At 46.4% G+C, this 24,518-nt stretch overlaps 1 protein-coding gene across 1 annotated transcript in view; it reads left to right on the top strand.

The window, feature by feature from the left end:
* Window positions 1-24,518, top strand: part of LOC133355973 (NFX1-type zinc finger-containing protein 1-like) — a 43,779-nt gene that overhangs the window by 12,759 nt on the left and 6,502 nt on the right. The window contains exons 7-13 of the mRNA XM_061573442.1: window positions 5,482-5,593; window positions 6,483-6,721; window positions 8,285-8,421; window positions 8,935-9,089; window positions 10,046-10,191; window positions 11,025-11,135; window positions 23,388-23,483. Coding sequence (XP_061429426.1) covers window positions 5,482-5,593; window positions 6,483-6,721; window positions 8,285-8,421; window positions 8,935-9,089; window positions 10,046-10,191; window positions 11,025-11,135; window positions 23,388-23,483 — 996 coding nt within the window. The remainder of the gene's footprint in view (window positions 1-5,481; window positions 5,594-6,482; window positions 6,722-8,284; window positions 8,422-8,934; window positions 9,090-10,045; window positions 10,192-11,024; window positions 11,136-23,387; window positions 23,484-24,518) is intronic.

Below are 24,518 nucleotides of genomic sequence, written 5' to 3' on the forward strand. Positions count from 1 at the left end.
AACGTCGCGATTTAATTTATTTTATTTTATACCTACGTCACTTTACCGAAAGAACCAAAGAGTATGGATCCCTGCAGTCATGAAAACTTCAAATCTAGATTGTACATGTGTATGTTAAACTTCTTTCGCCACCGCATGTAGCCAACCGTGCTAATCGGATGGTCAAGTGAAGTGAAGTCAATTTGATGGTGCTTTGAGTGGCACAGATCTACCACTCACAGCGCCATCATATTAATGTGTGTTCTATGCCAGTGCAAGGAAATGTGGTGTTGAGTTGTGACGTGAATGTAGCGATGGAGTTGAGTGTGCGGATTGCTTCGGGTAGATTGTTCCAGAGGTGTGGTGGTTGGTAGAGTGTTTAGGCTGAGGAATAAAGTGATTAGTTGTTTGGTTTGATCTGCATCACCTTTCTAATGTAAGGTGGGGAAAATCCACCTCGAGTCTAATTCACTCTGCACGACAGCTCTAAATCTGGGGCTAAAAATGTCAGATCTGGCAACACCCATCGCTTTCGGGGTTGAGGCATGGGTGCCTCGCCTGTTATGCAGAAGGTCGTGGGTTCCATCCAGACCCTGTCGCCTGCTCTATATTTGGAGTTTGCATGTTCACCCAGTGGTTGCCGTGGATTTTTCTGCGGGTCCTCCGGTTTTTTGCTCTACATTTAGAATCAACATCATGCATTCAGAGTATTTGGCCGCTATAAATTTCCACATAACGATAAGCCGCTTCGTTGAGCTATCGTTTGTGGCCAGGTCGCTTCTGAAAAAAGCTATATAGCTCAGTAGGCCTTCTTACTTTGTAAAATAATAAAATAGTCGAACAGTTTAGTTTTATTTCGATTTAAAGCTTTCGTGACTGCAGGTATTCATCTTCTTGGTTCTTTCGGTAAAGTCACGTAGAAGGGAAGTAATAAAATAATAAAAATAAAACATAATAAAATAAAATAATTCTCACGACGTTTCGGCTACAACGCAAGCAGCCGTCTTCAGGTGAAGAATGAGACACTACCAAACTAGGAGCTTATATATAAGCTGCGTTGGAGGTGGAAGAGCGCCTTAACAAAAAGAATGTGCATATGAAGAGGAATTTAGCATATTCATGGAAAATGCGTAGGCGTTGGGCGGGGGGGTTTCAAAGTCATATTATGCCCATGCATTATGCAGGATCAGCAGCACCAAGGGGGGGTGCAGGGATTAGCAGTAACAAAGGAAAGGAATGTTAATGATATGTAGCTGCAGTTACTCAACAACCACGTAGAAAACTAAAGTATAAACTACATAAAAAACTAAAGTATAAACTGCATAGCACCATCAGTATACTTACTATACTCTACAATAAGCTGAGTTACTAACAGCAAGTAATACATTACAATTCTACGTCGTAAAAATTCTATAATATGCTTCCATCTAAACTTTATTCTCTTACATCACACGAGCATATACCGTACTATATACTGCCATAGATAAACCCAACATTAAATTATATACTGTATTGCTGTAAACCAACCTATACCTTATACATTTTAATATAATACTATGTATTATTCTACACACCCTAATGCAGGGGTCCTCAAACTTTTTAAACAGGGGGCCAGTTCACTGTCCCTCAGACCGTTGGAGGGCCGGACTATAGTAAAAAAAAAACTATGAACAAATTCCTATGCACACTGCATATATCTTATTTTGAAGTGAAGAAACAAAATGGGAACAAATACAATATTTAAAATGAAGAACAAGTAAAGTTAAATCAACAAACTTGCCAGTATTTCAATGGGAAGGGAACTATGGGCCTGCTTTTGGCTAATGAGATGGTCAATGTCCGGTTCCATATTTGTCACTGCTAGTCGTAACAAGTGATGCAAGTGTGCATCCATTAGTCTAGATCTGGTTGGAGATTTCAAATGTTTCATTCTGGAAAAAGTCTGTTCACAGACATAAGTGCTGCCAAAGATGGTTGCCATTTTGAGTGCATGGTTCCTGAGATGAGGATATGTCTCAGAGGGGAGAGATGCATAGAAATTATGAAGGCTGCTTGACTTGAATGCGTCTTTCAGAGAGTCACAATTCTGCAGTTCAGCCAGTTCCATTTGGTAAATTGTATCCACATTTTCAATGTCAATAGAAAATGGGTTACGGAAAAGCTGTATGTCCTGTTCATGGCGATGAAGCTCTTTAAATCTAAATTGGAACTCCTTTTGCAATTTTTCCAGTGAATCCACACATGTTTTGTTTGGGAATTGCAACCAATGGTTTTTCCGCTAACAGATTTTGAGTTGTGGGGAGATGGCAGAAGTTTTCCTCCTTAACTTGTTTGATGAGGAGGCCTAATTCTACTTCAAATGCTTTGACATGTGATTGCATATCACAGAGGAGCTTCCCCTTTCCTTGAAGTTGCACATTGAAACTGTTGAGTAGCTCTGTTACATCTGTCAGAAAGGCAAGGTGCCATTTCCATTCTGCATCATTGAGCTCTGGTACTTCTTTGTTTTTTGAAAGCAGAAAAGCTGTAATCTGTGGAAGTAAGTCATAGAAACGTTTCAAAACTCTCCCTCGACTCAGCCAACGGACTTCTGTATGGTACAGAACATCTTCATAGTCAACATTTAGTTCAGACAGAAATTCCTGAAATTGTCTGTGGTTTAGTGCATGAGCTCTAATGAAGTTAACACAAGATACCACAATTTTCATAACAGAGTCCCACTTCAGTGATTTACTACACAGCGCTTGTTGGTGGATGAGGCAGTGTATGGCTATTGGATGAGAATGGTTATGTTTGTCCATCTCTTGGTTAATGCGAGCAATTACTCCTTTCCTAGACCCCACCATGCTAGGAGCACCATCAGTTGTCACACTGGCTAGTTTAGCCCAATTCAGCTCCAAACCATTCGCAGTTTGGCAAACCTTTTCATAGATATCCTCTCCTGTAGTTGTTCCTTTGATGCTTTGCAGTGCAGCAAGCTCTTCTGTGACTTCGAAATAGTCATTCGTCCCACGAATAAAAATTAGAAGTTGTGCAGAATCACGAACATCATTGCTTGCGTCGAGTGCCAAGGAAAAATAGGAAAGTTTTTTTGTGGAGTTTTGCAAATGCTGATGCAAATTGTCTCCCATTTCTTCAATCCTCCGTGTAATTGTAGGTCCTGAAAGACTCACTGTACTAAATAAATCGGCCTTCTCTGGACACATCTCTTTGGCAACAGAAAGAAGGCATTATTTAACAAATTCTCCCTCCATGAATGGTCTGCCAGTGCACGCTATTAGCTTGGCAACTTGAAAACTTGCTCGCAGTGATTAAATATTTAGCTGCTTCTGCTTCACAAAAGTATTTTGCTGAGTTGTTAATGTATTTTTTAGTTTAATATTTTATCTTTTCTCCGACCAAACAATCATATTTATCTTTATGTTGAGTTTCATAGTGTTGACGTAAATTGTATTCTTTGAACACAGACACTATATTCTGGCATATCAGACACACAGCTCTTTCCTTGTACTGCATGAAAAAGTAATCATAAGTCCACTGTTCTTTGAATATCCTACACTCCGAGTCAATTTTTCTCTTTCTTGACATCATTGTTTCCTAGGGAGTCAAAATTGCTATTAGTAAAATACCAATATATATACAGCGCTACAAAAAACAATATACCAGCAATAACTTTGCCCACACAGAGACATACAGACTGCACTGCCCATCAATGCAGTCTGATTGGGGGAACTCCGCTTTTACCCCAGGCTCACACTGGTGCGGGTGCCATTAAAAAGTTAATTACACCTGCAGATTTGTTCACAGATCGCAGTACATCCCCAGCACACAGGAATATCACTGAGAGTGGAGCCGAGGGGCAAGTGAGGGAGCTGAGCGAGGCAGAGCCAGTCAAGCGCAGCCAGGGGAGGGCTGGCAGCCTTAGGCCTGGGGGGCTAGTCCAGTCAATTGGCCCATTGAACCATTCACCAGCGCAGCCCAATGAGTGCCCACCGCCGCAGCTCAATCAGTACTCACCAGCGCAGCCCAATTAGTGCTCACCAGCGCAGCCCAATTAGTGCTCACCAGCGCAGCCCAATTAGTGACCATGGGATGTGGGCGTCATCTGTCTCACCTCTTCGGTTCGGGGGGTAATGATGCTGCCAACTTCCTCCAAGCTGCCTCTGCTCTAAAAGACTGTGCCTGCGCTGTGATGCTCAGTCTGTCACGTCTCCCGCGCTCTCTCTCCCACGAACCAGCTTCCGGCTTTCACTGCCCACAAGTCACCGCGCAGCTGGCCCCTCCCACATGCCCTGGTTTCCTCTGAGTCCTGGGAGGTAGGGGGGCCGGATAAATGTCCTTGGCGGGCCGCATGTGGCCCGCGGGCCGTAGTTTGAGGACCCCTGCCCTAATGTGTATCGAAATGGTTTATTACGTCCTTCCAATGATTGCTAAGCCAGAATCCATCTTCTCGGTTAAAATTGTCTCTGTGTTTGTATATGTGGATCGCCTCATGAACGAATCTCTCATGATAGCCAGATGGCTTGCAGAGAACCTCTGTCTTGGAGAAGTCAATATCATTGGGCTCACAGTGGGCTCACATGATATTGACTTCTCCAAGACAGAGGTTCTCTGCAAGCCATCTGGCTATCATGAGAGATTCGTTCATGAGGCGATCCACATATACAAACACAGAGACAATTTTAACCGAGAAGATGGATTCTGGCTTAGCAATCATTGGAAGGACGTAATAAACCATTTCGATACACATTAGGGTGTGTAGAATAATACATAGTATTATATTAAAATGTATAAGGTATAGGTTGGTTTACAGCAATACAGTATATAATTTAATGTTGGGTTTATCTATGGCAGTATATAGTACGGTATATGCTCGTGTGATGTAAGAGAATAAAGTTTAGATGGAAGCATATTATAGAATTTTTACGACGTAGAATTGTAATGTATTACTTGCTGTTAGTAACTCAGCTTATTGTAGAGTATAGTAAGTATACTGATGGTGCTATGCAGTTTATACTTTAGTGTTTTATGTAGTTTATACTTTAGTTTTCTACGTGGTTGTTGAGTAACTGCAGCTACATATCATTAACATTCCTTTCCTTTGTTACTGCTAATCCCTGCACCCCTCCTTGGTGCTGCTGATCCTGCATAATGCATGGGCATAATATGACTTTGAAACCCCCCCGCCCAACGCCTACGCATTTTCCATGAATATGCTAAATTCCTCTTCATATGCACATTCTTTTTGTTAAGGCGCTCTTCCACCTCCAACGCAGCTTATATATAAGCTCCTAGTTTGGTAGTGTCTCATTCTTCACCTGAAGACGGCTGCTTGCGTTGTAGCCGAAACGTCGTGAGAATTATTTTATTTTATTATGTTTTATTTTTATTATTTTATTACTTCCCTTCTACGTGACTTTACCGAAAGAACCAAGAAGATGAGTTTAGTTTTAGTCGTTTGAATCCACGCTGAAGACAAGACGCCTGTTTGCGCGCGAGCAGCAGTGCATGAAGCAGATGGTGATGGGAAGCAAGCGCGTGTCATACATCATGGAGTGGCTCGGCCTCGGATTCTCAGAGATCGGAGCGCAGCAACTCCCAGGCATGCACGGAGGTGAGAGGCTACAAGGCAATGGGTTGTCACGTGGTCGTGACGGGCACTGCAAGATCCCACCGTGTCCATCCAGTGCTCGCCGAGCCCGCATTGTCTACCGGTTGCCAAACAAACACATTATCAGGTCGCGCTCATTACACACAAGGTGCTTGCCACAAATGAACCACAATAACTTGCTGATCTTGTCAAGGAGCATAAACCATCATTACGCAAACTCCGGTCATCCTCGCAGTGGTTTTTGGCTAGCCAAAGATGGTCACCGCATCGCACGCTTTCAGATGCACTCCTGTGGCTGTCTCAAACGCTCCTCGTTCCGATTTTAAGAAGCCACTGGAGCTCTGCACTTTTAAATAATGGAGATTGAAAACTCATTTCTTTAAAACTGCTTTTTGTGTTAGGTTTGTTTTCCTTGCCCCGCACCTCCGATTTACACGGAGGTGCGGGCCCAGGCCTGTGGAGACCGGAGCGAGCGTTGGTGGATCACACGCACGTGCATTTGTAAGAACTTTCTCCCTGCCCGCGAGGTCATCGTCTCCTGGCTTATGTGCCAGGGTACGGCGGCAATACAGCAAGTCGGTTGATTTCAATCCATACGCCGATCGGGTGTTCCGATTTCCTCCCACGTGAATAATCACTCATTGATGAAGTGAGCCCAATATCACAACATAGGACGGCAGAGCTTGGGGAAGTTGTTGTTGGCGCCGATTTCTGGCTGCTGCCGTCCCACTTGTCTGTCTGTGGTTTCCCGTGTCTCTGAATCATTCTCTGTCTCTCTCGCTGAGACCGACAAGCAACTACGCGCGTTACAAATTCCTAACGACAACGATGACAAACGACGACCTGACCTGTATCGGCATGACCTCGCCATGCACGCGCTGCGTCCAAGCAGGGGCACAGCCAGGACAAGATGAGGAGGAGCTGGAGGATTTGCTGGAGGAGCTGGAGGAGGAGCTGGAGGAAGAGCTGGTGGGGAACCGCATGATAGAAGAGGACCGCACGCAGCACGAGAAGATTGCGGAGCGGCGCCGCGCCATGAACGAGCTCCACCGACAGTTCGTCGCCTTCAGCGTCGAGGACCGTGGGGCTGGAGAGGAGGGGGAGGGGGAGGAGGAGGGGGGCAGGTGGCAGGTGAGGGTTCCTGCCGCTCCGCACTGCCGCCACCTTAGTTTGTCAGCTCCCGCGGCTCTGTTTTGTTTCTGCAGCTCGTCCGTCTAAACTAAAACTCTTAAACTACCTTTTGTTTAAATATTGACTTAAAGCTTTCGTGACTGTAGGAATTAATATTCTTTGGGTCACGTACATGACAGAAAGACCCAAAGAATACCTTTTGTTTCACCAGGTAAGGCCCCACTAAACTATGTTGCTCTTTTTCAGAAGCGACCTGGCTCTCGCAAATGATAGCCCAATGGAGTTGCTTGTCACCGTGCAGAAATTTGCAGCAGCTAAATACTCTTGACGCACGTTGATTCTAAATATCGAGGAAAAAACTAGAGGACCCGTAGAAAAATCCACGTGACCACCATGGAAATATACAGGCATCATGGTTGAGATCGAACCCACGACCGCCTGTATATCAGGCAAGGTAGTTCACATCGCGCCATTGCAGTGCCCCAGGTGTCCACACCTGCGTCTTATTCTGTCTGTACTGAACGTCACCAGACGAGGAAGAATCCCTTTTGATTTCTCGCAGAGCGGTGCGACCCTGCGCGTTAAAGAACGATGCATGGAAGTGGCCATCACGGAGCTACATCTGAGGTCCCTTACTCCAATGATCTCTTGTCCGCACACAGTAGAGGGTAACACTTGCTCAGCACATGAGAAGGAGGTTCCTCGCATGACAGACAATTCCATATTTGAATTCTCAGAGTTAATAATATAATTAATAAGAATTAGCCGGAACCAAATTCTTTAGTGCAGTCATTTGTGACAGGGCTGAGACCAGGAACTCGCTCCACTTGTAAGTGTGTTGAACTTCTTTCACGCCATACGTGGCTAACCACAGTAATTGGAGGTACGGGAGGACAACAAACTAACACACACAAAAAGCAGTTGATTTTATCTCCAAGTTATATAAAGGATACAGACACAGGGCTGGGTTTAAACACAAGCAGCTGCCTGGATTCGAACCCAGCAGACTCGTTGGTGCTGGCTCGGCACTCTGACTGCTAAGCTGCCCGGTCACTTCAAAGCGATTCTCATCCAGCGATCGGAAGGGATGAATGGGCCAAGTCTGGGCTGTGATGGCTACGCTGTACGTGTCTGCTGTGAACCAGCACTGTCGAGGCAGTGAGGGTTGGTGGATCACAGCACATGTGCTGGGAGTGGAGAGTTGCCAGGAGAAGGCGGTGCAGCAAGTTAACTAATCGGGGGATAGAGCGTTGCCCCTCCCCCCCTCGCGCAACGCGTGGGTTTTCTCCGGTTTCCTAACAAACACAACCTCGTTAATAATCGGCTGAAAACATCCTAAAATAATAACTCCCAAAGTAGTGGCGGCGGCAGGACCCTTCTGAGGAGGGGTCCCGCGACTCGGCGTGGCCCTCTCCGGATAAATCAGTGGTTACAAAAGTAATATAAATTCGACTTTTGACCCGAGACGTCGAGCCTGCAGCCTTCTGACGGAGAGCCGAGCGCTCAAACGGAGGAACTCGTGATGGAGCAACCGGCGTCGCGTTCCTCCCCTGTGGTGTGCAGAGCACCATGAGCAAGCGGAACATGAAAAGGATGGTGACGAGCGAGCTGAAAAAGGCGGCCTTCACGTCTGACGAGGAGGAGAAACAAGTCCAGAACGTCTGGCACCTGGCGATGGCAGAGCGGTGGCGTTTGTACCGGTACGAGACTGCCGGTGCTGTCTCCTTCCTTAAAACTATTTTTTATTTCTTTATTCGTCTAAAAATTGGGAAGACAACTCAAATGCGAAGGCACGATAAAGTGTCAGCTGCTTATTGATTTCATGGTGGCTCGCACACCATGTCAGACGTTCTGGCAGTGGTGGACCGTTGATCCAGCTTTGGGAAGCTGCAAACTCCACCTCGTCTCAGCCAGTTGACGCATGCAGGCGGATTGGCTGACACGCCCATATATGGACATGCCTATGATGAAGAGCTTCATAGCTCATCCGGATTCCTGATTGTGGATTCTGTGAGAAACTGGAATGCGACGAGGACGTTTGCTGCGACCTCGCCGCCGCTTCTCGCGAGACCCGACCTGGTGTGAGCCCAGCGCCGCCGCTTGTGAATCCCTCAGCGCGCGTTATCCAATACCGGAAAACCAACAGTCTCTCAAGGCTATATGGAGGATCTTTGTCTTTGTATGTGTGTGTGTGCGCATGCCGTGCCGTGCAGGCTGTGGGTGACCAGGTACCAGACGAGCATCCGGGACACGATCGCGGCCGAGGAGGACCGGTACCAGAGGCTGGCGGACCAACTGTCAGAGGTGCGGGACGAAGAGGACCACGGCATCCTGAAGGAGGCCACTGTCATCGGCATGACCACGACAGGCAAGGCCCCTCCGCACAACCGCATTCGAAAACTGTGATTCGCAACTTTCATCTTTATTCGTGTTTATGATCTCGTCAAGGAGCATAAACCATCGCGCAAACTCCGGTCATCTTCGCAGCGGCTTTTGGCTGGCCCTTCCGATATTCGGAAGCCACTGGAGCTATGCACTTTTAAATTATCTAGATTGAAAATTCATTTCTTTAAAACTGCTTTTTGTACACTATAGGAACCTCATTTGCCAGTAAAAATATGATAATTGGTTTTTTACCCTTCTATCTGGCAACAAAACTGGCACCTTTTTACAAGGAGTCATGTTTGTATCGACCGCAATACCTGCAGTCATAATAACATAAATAAACACATTAATTTTACGTACCTTTACTATTAACGATGGTGATGAAGATGACAATGAGATGATGGGGGAAGGGGGCTGTTTAGAAAGAGTAGAGGATCAGCCCACGTGACACTCTCACCTTCACCACTCGCTGCACACTTCAGGTCCATGATTAAGGGCAAAATTAATCCTTTCCTGGAATCGGAAAGAAAATTAAACTAACCTTATCGGTACAGTACTTCTTTGACGACGTCACACAATACAATGTCATGCTGGGATGCAATGATGTAATATACACGTCATGTGACTTCCTTAACACCATGCTTACCTGTGGATACTCAAATTTCCGGTTGGCGATGGATTCCTGTACATCAATAAGAATTTAAATTATGCATCGCAATAAAAGTTACATGACGATAAGCCACTTCGTTGAGCTATCATTTGTGATAAACAGGTTGCTTCTAAAAGCTATATAGCTCAGCGGGCCTTACCTGCTTAAAGAAAAAATAGTTTATATTTGGCCACGGTGCGCTGTGACGCTACGCAAAATGGCGCAAGCACGTTGGCGACCTCCGGCGACATCCGATGACCTCCGGCGCGTCATCCGTGTCCCCCCCCCAGGGGCCGCCAAGTTCCGGGGAATCCTGCAGAAGGTGCGGCCCAAGATCGTCATCGTGGAGGAAGCGGCCGAGGTCCTGGAAGCTCACATCATCACCACGCTGAGTAGCGCCTGCAAGCATCTCATCCTCATTGGGGATCATCAGCAGGTTTGTTGCCCACAAACACAAAGGAGACATCACAGCGATACACTCCGCTGCTCCTGATGCGGTTATCTGGCTTGACCACCTGAATGTGAAATTGTAGTCGTTGCTCTGCATCTACATCAGCCGTACGGAAGAAGAAGGAGGAGCAGGTTTGTTCGGAGCCTCCGTCTGACCAATCGACTCCTGTATGTGGCCAGTTACCGTTGTCATCATTGTCATCTTCATCATCGTCGCACGTCATCGCGGTTTTATCTTCGTCGTTTGATCACTATGATCACCATATTCGAGATCAATGTCATCACCATTATAGATCGAGCTTCACTATCATCGTCGTCGTCATCGTAACCACTGTCCCTGTCTCTGGCTGTTGTTTTATTACACACCCTTGCGTTTGCCAGTGCTTTTCACCGATGCATACTGAACGCATACATCATCAAGCGTGTCCATCGTCACCCCACCGTTTTCTCATCGTCAGCATCACCACCATTTTCACCATCGGCATTGCCTTACCAGGGGCGGTGCGGCTGTTGACTGGGTGGATTATCTGGGGTACACATTAAATGTGCTTGCGAAAACACAATTGTGTTCACACGTGCATTGATTCCACGTGAGGCACGTGTGCATGCGTGTGTATATCGCGAGCGTGTGTGTGTATTGCGTATGTGTGTGCGTTTGTGTATCGCGTGCATGCATACATCGTGTGCGTGTGTATATCGCGCGTGTGCGTATATTGTGTTGCGCGCATGAGCCCGAGCGTGTATGTTGCGTGCATCGCGAGCGTTGCCTTGCTTCCCCCGTGTGTGTTTGTGATGCCCGTTGTCCGGCCCCGCCGGCAGCTGCGGCCGAGCGCCAGTGTGTACGAGCTTGCCAAGCGCTACAACCTGGAGGTGTCGCTCTTTGAGCGCCTCGTCAAGAACAGCGTCCCCTTCGCCCGGCTTAGCATCCAGGTGAGCGCTGCGCCGCACCCGGCCGCCGCACGCCGTTACGGCACTCTGAACTAAGACTAAACTAATTTTATTGTGCCAGGTAAGGCCCACTGAGCTGTATAGCTCTTTTTCAGAAGCGGCCCGGCTATCACAAATTATGGCTTCTTGTTGTATATGTTGGGTATGAAAATTTGTTATGTTGTATGCGTGCGTGGGTGAAATTATTATGTTGTATATGTGGGTTATGAATATTCAGTGGAAATAATAATAATTAAATGAAATTTGGCCAAATGTGTAATTATCCGGAAATATGTTAATTTATGTAATTACGCACATTTTAATTATGCCAATTCGAGAGGTAATCGTATTAATTATGCGAGTGGGTGTAATTATGATAATGCAAGTCGTTATGATAACCAGACCCCGGTTCACCCCGTTATCGCTTTAACATTTACTGAGTATGTATTAGTGTGTTTATTAAGGTCACCAAGTTCAAATCTCAACGCAGAAGCAGATCTTATGCATAGATTTCAGGAAAGAATCACACAACCACTTCTGTATTGATCAATTTATTACTAATTCAACCTTAACTATGATATAGTATGCGAACTCTCAATCCCGGAACGTCAATACGGCATCAATACAGTATCATCAACGATTGTCTGATTTCACTTTGACAACGGCACATGGATCCCGCATAACGCGATGGTTGTTAGTGAGAGAGAGAGTCGTTAAAACATGCAAATACTATGCTAAGAAAACCTTAACGTTAATGAATGATTATACTCAATATTGTTCACGCAGTACCGCACTCCTTATTGATCATACGCAACCCTTATCACGTTGTTAACACCTTGGGTCACGGAACAGTTGAATATTCTGTAGAGGATGCGAGTACGTGCGGCGATTATGACTGAAAGATACTTGAAAGATTATACGGCGATAAAAAAAAAAATACAATCAAAAACAGTTATTATTCTTAAAGGCACCAATCTCAACAGATACATCGGCAGGTTATCTGACAACAGAACGGCTCGGAGTAAGGGCCTGCGACGGTGCTCCTTTTCCGAAGCTCGTTATCTTATACCAAGTTTACTAATTGGGGACCAGATCACCTGATAAGGGTCCGGTGGGCCACCACTCCCCACGTGAGCGTGGCTCGGCGGAAGGAGGTGCCAAGAATCAGTTCGTATTGATGGATCTGTTGGGAATTTATGCGATTAAGAGTACAGCCCACTAAATATTAAAGATAAAAATTAAGAATACTCTTATAAGAGACGGAGGGCCATCACTCGGTCTCGTTGTGATGCTTTCCAGCCACGGATGGCTTATGGGTTCGAGTGTTTTTGAGTGGTAAGAGTTGTCTTGAATAGTCAGTGTTCGGAGTCGATTCTTTAGGTCAAACAGACGCCTGGTGGTCGTGTGGTGAGGGGGCGGTGCGCGTCATACGTATCAGTCGATCCCCTGTCACCGTGGCGAATTGGTTCGGATGGCTGTTGATACGCTGTCGCAGTTCGGAACCCGGTCGGTAGGTGGCGCCCACAACTCGCTCGTAGCGTGCAGCGCTGGATCGTCGCCAAACCGCAACGATCACCACTCCGGCGGCAGCAGAGACCTCCGGCGGCAGCAGAGATTGACGAGCTGAAGATGAGTCGAGCCGACCCGCTGGTCGCAGCTCGCTCCTGAGTCGACCCTCCCGGTCGAGCTCGCTCCTGGGTCGACCCGCTGGTCGCCCTCGCTCCTGAGTCGACTCTCTGGTCGCACTCCTGAGTGGACCCGCTGGTCGCACTCCTGAGTGGACCCACTGGTCGCACTCCTCCTGAGCCGACTCTCCCGGTCGCGCTCCTGAGTGGACCCTCTCGTCGCACTCCTCCTGAGCCGACTCTCCCGGTCGCGCTCCTGAGTGGACCCTCTCGTCGCACTGGTTTCCAATGCTCAGGATCCTTTACTTTATGCCGAAAATTCCCCCTGGATCCCGCCCACAAGGCGGGGCTTCTTCCGATTTTTGCTGTGTCAGGATCTGTCCGTAGGCAGGTGTGTCCATGTGTCTGTCCGTATGTCCGTGTGTCCTTGTGTGCATCACTGACGGTATATTCGTTGTCACACTCCCTCCATAAAACCCACGAGCAAACAATCAGATGTTACAAATTGCCTCGAAGTCGTCTCTCTGTCTGGGTGCAATATTATCTCTTGTCTGGCCTTCTTCATGACCCAAAACACAGACGTTACAAATCGTCTCATAGGCGTCTTTGTTCGTGTTGCACAACCTGGAGGGAGGGGCAACACTCTCTCCGACCCGGCGCACAAAGAAATGGTTAAAAGTTTTAAGTTAACATTTGTCCCTTACTATTTCACAGTTATGATTCTGTATGTAACCTAAGGTCTGTCGTTTCCCATCGTGGTGCTTGACTCAAGTGTAGGTGTTTCCCCGAGCGTATACACACTCCTATCCCGCGCTGCGGGGATACAAAGACGGCCGGGATCTCCCTTTCTCTCTGACCCTGGGTTTAACATCGTTTTTTTTATTATGTATTATATTCGACCTGGTTGTGATTCATCCCGTTATCCTGGCTTTTCCATAAGTTTTACTTTGTCTTTTCATGCATATACTTATTACTATTAATTTATTTCCGATATCTTAGGTTAAGGGGTAAGTTTCTTGATCCTAGGAATTCGTATTCCTTGGTGCCTGGATGGTTATATAAGCGGAATATAGTTTACGGTGAATAGCGTTAACATTGATGTTATGTGCGATATTATGTATTGTGATGTCTTTAACTCAACTTGTTTGTCAGGGCTTTACTGACACGAAGTTGCATTCCATAGCCCCGCAGTCTTTGCCCCACCCTATCTCTGCTCGCCGTGGTTGTTGCAGTCCAGCTGACGTCGTTAACTCAAGGCCTCATTAATTTCCGTCACTCCTTGTGTGTGAGGGCGGTTGAACCTTGGAGTCAGTTCTGGTTTTTGTCTGCCTGCTTCTTCTTGTGTCCCCTGACCCCGGGAGTTATTATTCTACTTTATGGCCTGTCGAAGCCCCACTCGCTGTTGCTGGGCTGGTGTTGTTCCCGGCTTTTTGCTTACGTTTGCAGTTCGCCGTGCTCTTAATTTCCTTCCCTCGTCAACCTTATATCGACTATTCGCTCCTGTCTGGGTGCGATTCAATTTTGACTTAGGAAGGTTCTGATTGTCATATGCTTCGGGTCGAGTTGTATAGAAAGTATTGAAGTATGGAAATAACATTTCATATTGACTTAATAATGGTGATGGTTCAGTAGGCGTAACTTGTGGCCTGGTTTAATTGGAGTGGGTGTGAATATCAATAACTTTAGCCTACCCTGTTGTTAAATTCCGACTTTAACGTTACTTTAATAGCAATACAGAATAATTGAGCTTTTCGTCTTAACTAGGCGAATGCGAACTTCTGGTGACCCCCGCAGCCTTGTTACTCAGCTGGGTCTTGCCCGCCTTGAGAGATATACAACACTCTTTTAAATCACCTCTCCCCCTGTCCAACCTTCTGCTCTGGGAGTGTTATTCTTGATTCCAGGTCCAAGGCCCCCTCACATTCAGACGCGCAGGGTTGTTTACATCAGCTCCCCCCCCCCCCTGTGCACGTGTTCTAACTAGCTCGGAATCCCTGAACACACAATCAGTGATGATTCCTGGCTTTCTGTGGTTGTGATTTAGACAAAGGCGCCTCTGTTTTCTTTCATTGCCTTTGAGTCGACACTGCCCTATTATTTGCCCATGTGCTGAGGTCATAGAATTCGTTTTGACTTCAGTAATATTAACATTCAGTATTGGATTAGCAAATGGGCAATGGTTCATTTATGTAGCTCGCAGCCTGGTCTCCAATTTGAGCGAGCGCGAGGATCGATAATTTAGCCTACTCTGTTGTTGAATTTCGAATTTTGACGTTACTTTAAAACCATGCAGGATAGTTGGGCTTTTTGCCTTAACTATGTCTGGCTGACACTCCCACTGTCTCTGCCGCCTGCACGGGTGACATGTGCCCGTTCATCAGGCCTTATCTTTCCTTGAAGCAAGGTTGCAAATTCTGCCATCCTAGCCCTCCTCCAGTTCATTACTTAACAACACCTGGTGTTTTGCAGTTTGCTGCGCTTTTGGTGTGTTTCATTCATTAAAAAAACAAGTAAAAAGATAATATATAAAAATCATCAAATATTATTAATCTCAATTTTGGAAGAAGGGTTAGGATACAACATACCGCCCTTTTAAAAATGACCAGTGGTCAAATGGCCACGGGTTATTTTTAAAAAAAATATGTATACCCTTCTTCCATCATGAACCATCGATTGTCCTCAAGTTTTGCTGCTATTCCTTACAACGCGTGCGTACGTGTCACAACTTAACATGGTTATATTTGAATTGAGCAAAGAAAATTAAACAAGCGTTAAACATCGATATTGCGTTACATCGGTTCTGATACATCATGACTCCGACGAATATTCATTTTTGTTTTTGTTAAATCCTGGGAAACGCTAGGTAGCGGTTTCGAACGCATTTATGCGTTACCTTCCTCATGTTGCCTCGTTCACCACTTATCACTTCGATAATTCGATCACGGTTTTCGGGTTCGTTTTTGTAGTTTCCTCTCTGACTCTCTGTGTCGTGGGAGTGTGTGGTGAAAAATTGTGCTGCACATAACCAGAATTCGCGCACACGACCCACTTTGACACTTGGTTCGAGGCATTCGCTCTCTCTGCGATTACATGCACATTTGCCGAGTCAGTGTGTCGATTTAATTCTGTCCCTCGTAATGTTGCCCTCTTTGTTTTTACTAGTGTGTTGGATTTCAACACCATTCCCGATACGTCATGGACATTCGTCTCCATTTTAGCACTCCGATCCACATAATTTTTGGTTTCCCTTGGATATTTTCCATTCAAAGGCTCATGCCTGCGCTCCTCAGGGCGTGTCCCTGCTGTCTGTTTTTGTACTGTCCGATCACGCTTCAATGCAACCCTGTCCTTGTATTCGATCCGCGCGTCATTTACGGGAGCACTGTCCACGTTTTTGCCCGCCCTGTCACTTGCAGCCTGCCTGTATTTCACATTGAGCGCCGGGTTTAACACCTCGGCGGGTGTGGCGCGTATGGGCTGCCCGCTCTCAATCACTGTGGATGGTTCATCACGTATTTGGACCGTATTCTGTGTTATTCCTCTATTCCCTCCTGGTATAGCCGGTGGAGGAATTGGTCGGAATTGGATCGATTGTGTTTGACCTCCCATCCTGCGATTCTCGTGAATGTTCGCATCCATACCTCCGCGGTATGTGTAACACCTTCCCGCTAGGTGGTTATCTTCCCATCTCTGTGCGTAATTTGAACCTTGCGTGTGTCGTGGGATGGGGTGTTGATATGGTTCTGCTCTGAACCTCTCCCTCCTACGATTCTCCTGCACCCTTGGCCCAGTGTTTTTCCCATTTGGGTGCCAAATTTTTCCTGGATTGTTACTTCGCCATCCCTGTGGGTAATCTTGACCTTGCGCATGTCGGGGCATGGGGTGTTGGTATGGTTCTATTCTGAACCTCCCCCTCCTGCGATTCTCCTGAATGTTCGGCTTTGTGCCGCTCTCATTCTCGTGCCAACCTCTCTCTGGGTTATTTTGCCATGTGTGCGTGCGTTTCTGCTGCTCTCTGCATGGTGGGACTGCTCGGTGATTTTTATTCCTCTCTGAGAGGCTGGGTTCCTCATCCCTCTCCCTGTGTTCTGGATCCGAATTATGATTCTTAGCTCTGTATAACCATGCCATGTACGCCTTGCTCTCTATGCGGCGTAAGGATGCGGTTTCTGGATTCAAAACCATTCTCACCCTTTCTGTAATCTCTGGGCTCAAGGATTCAAAAAACATAATTTTGAACATTTTATCCCCTTCGTGGTATTGATTCACATCGCCTGCGTAATACGCTCTTTTAAATTGGACGAGGTAGTCACGTGGATCTTGGTCCATGCCCTGGGTCATCGATTTTACAGCATAAAACCCCTCAGTGAGTGTCGAATATTCTCCAAACTTCCGAATCACTGCCAGGCTCAATTGTTTAAAATCATTTCTAACCTTGTGTGGTAGTGACTTTACCCATGGAATAGATTCTTTATGTAAGGTCCGTTTCAACAAACTCGCTTTTTCATCCCGTCTCCTCAGCCCTCTAATCATTGCCTCCTCTTCCACTGTCGCGATATGTGTGTGGATATCCATAGTCTTATTGTGGGGGTCAAAATCGGGAATTCTGACTAGAGCCTTGTCCATCAACTTAAGGGTTTTACTGGTGAACAGGTATTCCGAAAGTTGATTGCTGACAGCGTCATCATCAAACAAGTTATCATCAGGCAATCTGTCACTTTGGTCTGTGCTGTGTCTCTTGTGTTTAAGTGGTGTGCATTTTCTGTGTGCGCGCCCAGGGCCGTGTCGCTCGTGTTGCCATTTCCCTTCAGTTTTTGCCTCTGCCCTTAGTGTACCATGTCCTGGCGATTTTACTTTAACTTTTGTGCGATCAATCCCTGGACTCTGTCCACGTACCCAAGAGAGTGATTTGATGTTACTTCCATATTTATTCTGTGGCTCAACGTCTGTGAGTTTCGCTGGTGTCGCGAGCTTTGATTTCTCCTCCCTCTCGAGGGTGTGAGGACATTTCTCGTCGTTTATTAGAGACGATTTCTCTCCCGTTTCCTTTCCAAATTTTCCCTCATTCCACAATCCCTGTCTGTACGCCTGTGTGAGAAGGTATGAGTCCTGTCCTGCCTTCTCTGCAGTTTTTGCATCTTGTTTGCCTTCGTTACTTTTTATCCAGTCAATTAGTTTCCCCCGAGGTGTGTTCGTGTTATCGATACAGCTCCCTTCCCATATGTCTCTCTGACTGTACTGCTTTGTAACAGATTGGTCGGTACGTTTAAATACGAGCTCCCCGTATCCCGTAACCCATTCAAATATTATTCTTAATCCTAGCATCTTAAGTATGGCAAGAGTTACCTTAATATTTCTTTTCAGAGTGCATATAAACAATTGTATCACAGGATGCGTCAGTTCAACTCGAGCAAATAATCTCAGCCCAGCTGTCTTTGTTATACTCTGCTACTCTGGTACCTCCCTTCAGAGCGCGTTTTGTTTGTATACCCCCGTTTACAATCACAAGGCAACGTTAGTTCACAACACTTTGATTAACACATCAGTGATTCGTTCCTGAATTCATGCATAACTGTCTGCGAGAGATCCCGGAAGACGAGCCCCCATTATGTTGTATATGTTGGGTATGAAAATTTGTTATGTTGTATGCGTGCGTGGGTGAAATTATTATGTTGTATATGTGGGTTATGAATATTCAGTGGAAATAATAATAATTAAATGAAATTTGGCCAAATGTGTAATTATCCGGAAATATGTTAATTTATGTAATTACGCACATTTTAATTATGCCAATTCGAGAGGTAATCGTATTAATTATGCGAGTGGGTGTAATTATGATAATGCAAGTCGTTATGATAACCAGACCCCGGTTCACCCCGTTATCGCTTTAACATTTACTGAGTATGTATTAGTGTGTTTATTAAGGTCACCAAGTTCAAATCTCAACGCAGAAGCAGATCTTATGCATAGATTTCAGGAAAGAATCACACAACCACTTCTGTATTGATCAATTTATTACTAATTCAACCTTAACTATGATATAGTATGCGAACTCTCAATCCCGGAACGTCAATACGGCATCAATACAGTATCATCAACGATTGTCTGATTTCACTTTGACAACGGCACATGGATCCCGCATAACGCGATGGTTGTTAGTGAGAGAGAGAGTCGTTAAAACATGCAAATACTATGCTAAGAAAACCTTAACGTTAATGAATGATTATACTCAATATTGTTCACGCAGTACCGCACTCCTTATTGATCATACGCAACCCTTATCACGTTGTTAACACCTTGGGTCACGGAACAGTTGAATATTCTGTAGAGGATGCGAGTACGTGCGGCGATTATGACTGAAAGATACTTGAAAGATTATACGGCGATAAAAAAAAAAATACAATCAAAAACAGTTATTATTCTTAAAGGCACCAATCTCAACAGATACATCGGCAGGTTATCTGACAACAGAACGGCTCGGAGTAAGGGCCTGCGACGGTGCTCCTTTTCCGAAGCTCGTTATCTTATACCAAGTTTACTAATTGGGGACCAGATCACCTGATAAGGGTCCGGTGGGCCACCACTCCCCACGTGAGCGTGGCTCGGCGGAAGGAGGTGCCAAGAATTAGTTCGTATTGATGGATCTGTTGGGAATTTATGCGATTAAGAGTACAGCCCACTAAATATTAAAGATAAAAATTAAGAATACTCTTATAAGAGACGGAGGGCCATCACTCGGTCTCGTTGTGATGCTTTCCAGCCACGGATGGCTTATGGGTTCGAGTGTTTTTGAGTGGTAAGAGTTGTCTTGAATAGTCAGTGTTCGGAGTCGATTCTTTAGGTCAAACAGACGCCTGGTGGTCGTGTGGTGAGGGGGCGGTGCGCGTCATACGTATCAGTCGATCCCCTGTCACCGTGGCGAATTGGTTCGGATGGCTGTTGATACGCTGTCGCAGTTCGGAACCCGGTCGGTAGGTGGCGCCCACAACTCGCTCGTAGCGTGCAGCGCTGGATCGTCGCCAAACCGCAACGATCACCACTCCGGCGGCAGCAGAGACCTCCGGCGGCAGCAGAGATTGACGAGCTGAAGATGAGTCGAGCCGACCCGCTGGTCGCAGCTCGCTCCTGAGTCGACCCTCCCGGTCGAGCTCGCTCCTGGGTCGACCCGCTGGTCGCCCTCGCTCCTGAGTCGACTCTCTGGTCGCACTCCTGAGTGGACCCGCTGGTCGCACTCCTGAGTGGACCCACTGGTCGCACTTCTCCTGAGCCGACTCTCCCGGTCGCGCTCCTGAGTGGACCCTCTCGTCGCACTCCTCCTGAGCCGACTCTCCCGGTCGCGCTCCTGAGTGGACCCTCTCGTCGCACTGGTTTCCAATGCTCAGGATCCTTTACTTTATGCCGAAAATTCCCCCTGGATCCCGCCCACAAGGCGGGGCTTCTTCCGATTTTTGCTGTGTCAGGATCTGTCCGTAGGCAGGTGTGTCCATGTGTCTGTCCGTATGTCCGTGTGTCCTTGTGTGCATCACTGACGGTATATTCGTTGTCACACTCCCTCCATAAAACCCACGAGCAAACAATCAGATGTTACAAATTGCCTCGAAGTCGTCTCTCTGTCTGGGTGCAATATTATCTCTTGTCTGGCCTTCTTCATGACCCAAAACACAGACGTTACAAATCGTCTCATAGGCGTCTTTGTTCGTGTTGCACAACCTGGAGGGAGGGGCAACACTCTCTCCGACCCGGCGCACAAAGAAATGGTTAAAAGTTTTAAGTTAACATTTGTCCCTTACTATTTCACAGTTATGATTCTGTATGTAACCTAAGGTCTGTCGTTTCCCATCGTGGTGCTTGACTCAAGTGTAGGTGTTTCCCCGAGCGTATACACACTCCTATCCCGCGCTGCGGGGATACAAAGACGGCCGGGATCTCCCTTTCTCTCTGACCCTGGGTTTAACATCGTTTTTTTTATTATGTATTATATTCGACCTGGTTGTGATTCATCCCGTTATCCTGGCTTTTCCATAAGTTTTACTTTGTCTTTTCATGCATATACTTATTACTATTAATTTATTTCCGATATCTTAGGTTAAGGGGTAAGTTTCTTGATCCTAGGAATTCGTATTCCTTGGTGCCTGGATGGTTATATAAGCGGAATATAGTTTACGGTGAATAGCGTTAACATTGATGTTATGTGCGATATTATGTATTGTGATGTCTTTAACTTAACTTGTTTGTCAGGGCTTTACTGACACGAAGTTGCATTCCATAGCCCCGCAGTCTTTGCCCCACCCTATCTCTGCTCGCCGTGGTTGTTGCAGTCCAGCTGACGTCGTTAACTCAAGGCCTCATTAATTTCCGTCACTCCTTGTGTGTGAGGGCGGTTGAACCTTGGAGTCAGTTCTGGTTTTTGTCTGCCTGCTTCTTCTTGTGTCCCCTGACCCCGGGAGTTATTATTCTACTTTATGGCCTGTCGAAGCCCCACTCGCTGTTGCTGGGCTGGTGTTGTTCCCGGCTTTTTGCTTACGTTTGCAGTTCGCCGTGCTCTTAATTTCCTTCCCTCGTCAACCTTATATCGACTATTCGCTCCTGTCTGGGTGCGATTCAATTTTGACTTAGGAAGGTTCTGATTGTCATATGCTTCGGGTCGAGTTGTATAGAAAGTATTGAAGTATGGAAATAACATTTCATATTGACTTAATAATGGTGATGGTTCAGTAGGCGTAACTTGTGGCCTGGTTTAATTGGAGTGGGTGTGAATATCAATAACTTTAGCCTACCCTGTTGTTAAATTCCGACTTTAACGTTACTTTAATAGCAATACAGAATAATTGAGCTTTTTGTCTTAATTAGGCGAATGCGAACTTCTGGTGACCCCCGCAGCCTTGTTACTCAGCTGGGTCTTGCCCGCCTTGAGAGATATACAACACTCTTTTAAATCACCTCTCCCCCTGTCCAACCTTCTGCTCTGGGAGTGTTATTCTTGATTCCAGGTCCAAGGCCCCCTCACATTCAGACGCGCAGGGTTGTTTACATCAGCTCCCCCCCCCTGTGCACGTGTTCTAACTAGCTCGGAATCCCTGAACACACAATCAGTGATGATTCCTGGCTTTCTGTGGTTGTGATTTAGACAAAGGCGCCTCTGTTTTCTTTCATTGCCTTTGAGTCGACACTGCCCTATTATTTGCCCATGTGCTGAGGTCATAGAATTCGTTTTGACTTCAGTAATATTAACATTCAGTATTGGATTAGCAAATGGGCAATGGTTCATTTATGTAGCTCGCAGCCTGGTCTCCAATTTGAGCGAGCGCGAGGATCGATAATTTAGCCTACTCTGTTGTTGAATTTCGAATTTTGACGTTACTTTAAAACCATGCAGGATAGTTGGGCTTTTTGCCTTAACTATGTCTGGCTGACACTCCCACTGTCTCTGCCGCCTGCACGGGTGACATGTGCCCGTTCATCAGGCCTTATCTTTCCTTGAAGCAAGGTTGCAAATTCTGCCATCCTAGCCCTCCTCCAGTTCATTACTTAACAACACCTGGTGTTTTGCAGTTTGCTGCGCTTTTGGTGTGTTTCATTCATTAAAAAAACAAGTAAAAAGATAATATATAAAAATCATCAAATATTATTAATCTCAATTTTGGAAGAAGGGTTAGGATACAACATTCTCATGTGGAAATTTATAGCAGCCAGATAATGTGAAAGCCTGTTGCTTCTAAATGTGGGAGGGAAAAACTGGAGGACCCAGAGAAAAAGTCCATGCCACCCACAGTGAGAGAGCCACACAAACTCCAAATATACAGTAGGCATCAGGGTCGGAATCGAACCCACGAACTCCTGCATACCAGGTGAGGCAGATAACATCTCGCCACCGTGAGAGCCACTCGCCGTCGTTGCCGCCTCCTTCACACGCTGAATTTGGAATCCAGAGGTCACCGGCGTGGCAATTGAAACAACGGCGCCAGTTCCATAAATCCACCGCACCACGCACCACCCACCACCTCTGTCCACCGAGTTGAAGGAATTACCTCTCTGGCCTCTCTATGTGTTGGGTAGAAGGGCCATGGCCTGAAACGTCCCCATTTATATATTTTTATTTGTTAGGCCACAAACTGCGTTATTGACGAACGTGGCGAGGTTTGTTTTGTCAGATGGGGGCGTCGCAGTTAGTCAATCGGCAGGTTTCCTATCATGGTGGGGTAAAATGTGGGTACTCCCACCTCTTCCAAGACATCTGGGCAGTTTGGAAGAGTAGACCAAGATACCCTCTAGAGTTCCCTCCAGTGGAAGTGTTTTTGCCAGCAGTGGTGTGAGCGGGCAATTGCAGAGCTGCGCCCTTAACTCTTGCCTTCAATGTTTCCAGGGTTAGCACAGTGGGATATCATCACCCAGTAAACGTACAACGTTGGGGTGTGGTTTGGGGCGTGGTAGTTGAAAGCAATGTCGGACCAACATTACCCCAACGTTGGCCAAACATTACCCCAATGTCGGCCCAACATTACCCCAATGTCGGCCCCACATTTCAGACGCGAGTGAGATCCAACCGAGAGAAAAGTGTCCTTAGCAAGGGATAGCTGTGCGTAACGAGACTCTGTATTTTCTGCACTCTCACGCACGCGTGCACACGCAGCACCGCATGCGGCCGGAGATCGCGAAGCTGCTGGTGCCGCACATTTACGATCGTCTGGAGAACCACCCGTCCGTCCTGGAGTACGAGAACGTGAAGGTGAGGGCCGTGTGCTGGGGGGAGAGATGCCCCGGGGCCCGCACTCGAATCCGGAATGTAGATGAAGAGTCGATGAACAACAACGCGAGCTGGAAGTCTCCATCGTTCTTACAGAGGGGGTCGTCGCGGAGGAAGGCGCCGTGGTTGCGCTTTGCGAGCTCCACCGAACGTCTTGCGCCTCGAATCCACCGATGCCGGACGTGTTGAGAAGTGGAGACGGATTATGAGACAAAAGTAGAGACGGATTATGAGATGAAAGTAGAGATGTATTATGGGGAGATAAATGCGTCCATGGCTCGGGAGAGGCGTGCGTAACAGGACCCTGTCGGGTTCATTTGAGCAGCACGTGTTGTTTGAACGAAAACTAAGAAGAGGTTTTTGCACTTTCTGCCAATAAAACAGGAGGCGTTCAGGTGTAAAAACACCAAATAGAAACCTTTTGCAAGGAATCAAGTATGCATTCACCACACGTACTTGTGACAAAACATGCAAAGAAACATTCTCTGATAATGTGTGATGCATTGTCTTCAAAACTGATTGGCCTATACCAGAGACAACAGCCTTCTTTATGGCCTAGTCTCACCACCAGTGTCAGACAAGAAGACACCAAAAGGCGAAGAGTACGGAGACATTGCCAGTGTCAGACAAGAAGACACCAAAAGGCGAAGAGTCGGAGACATTGCAGTGTCAGACAAGAAGACACCAAAAGGCGACGAGTCGGAGACATTGCCAGTGTCAGAGCATTTGTAGCTCGGGTCGAGCAGTTATATCGATGGGCCCCTTTTGCCAATATCATGTTTTATGATCTTATCTACTTATAATCTAATGGGATTCATATAGTATTTTTAATAAGGCGCTTTACAGCAATTATACAATTGTACACAGCTATGATAATAATTTGAAAGAAAAAATGGGGTTATTGTAAGTGGTGGTGTAGTTTTGATGCAGTAAAACAATAGGCATTGATAAGGAGGGGTTGGGATAGGTCCTATTCGAAGTTGGGGGACGACAGAAAGCTGGGGGGCTGAAAAGTAA

Source organism: Lethenteron reissneri, chromosome 52 (assembly GCF_015708825.2).
Source record: "Lethenteron reissneri isolate LAM-NWPU_2019-01 chromosome 52, ASM1570882v1, whole genome shotgun sequence".
NCBI lineage: Eukaryota > Metazoa > Chordata > Hyperoartia > Petromyzontiformes > Petromyzontidae > Lethenteron > Lethenteron reissneri.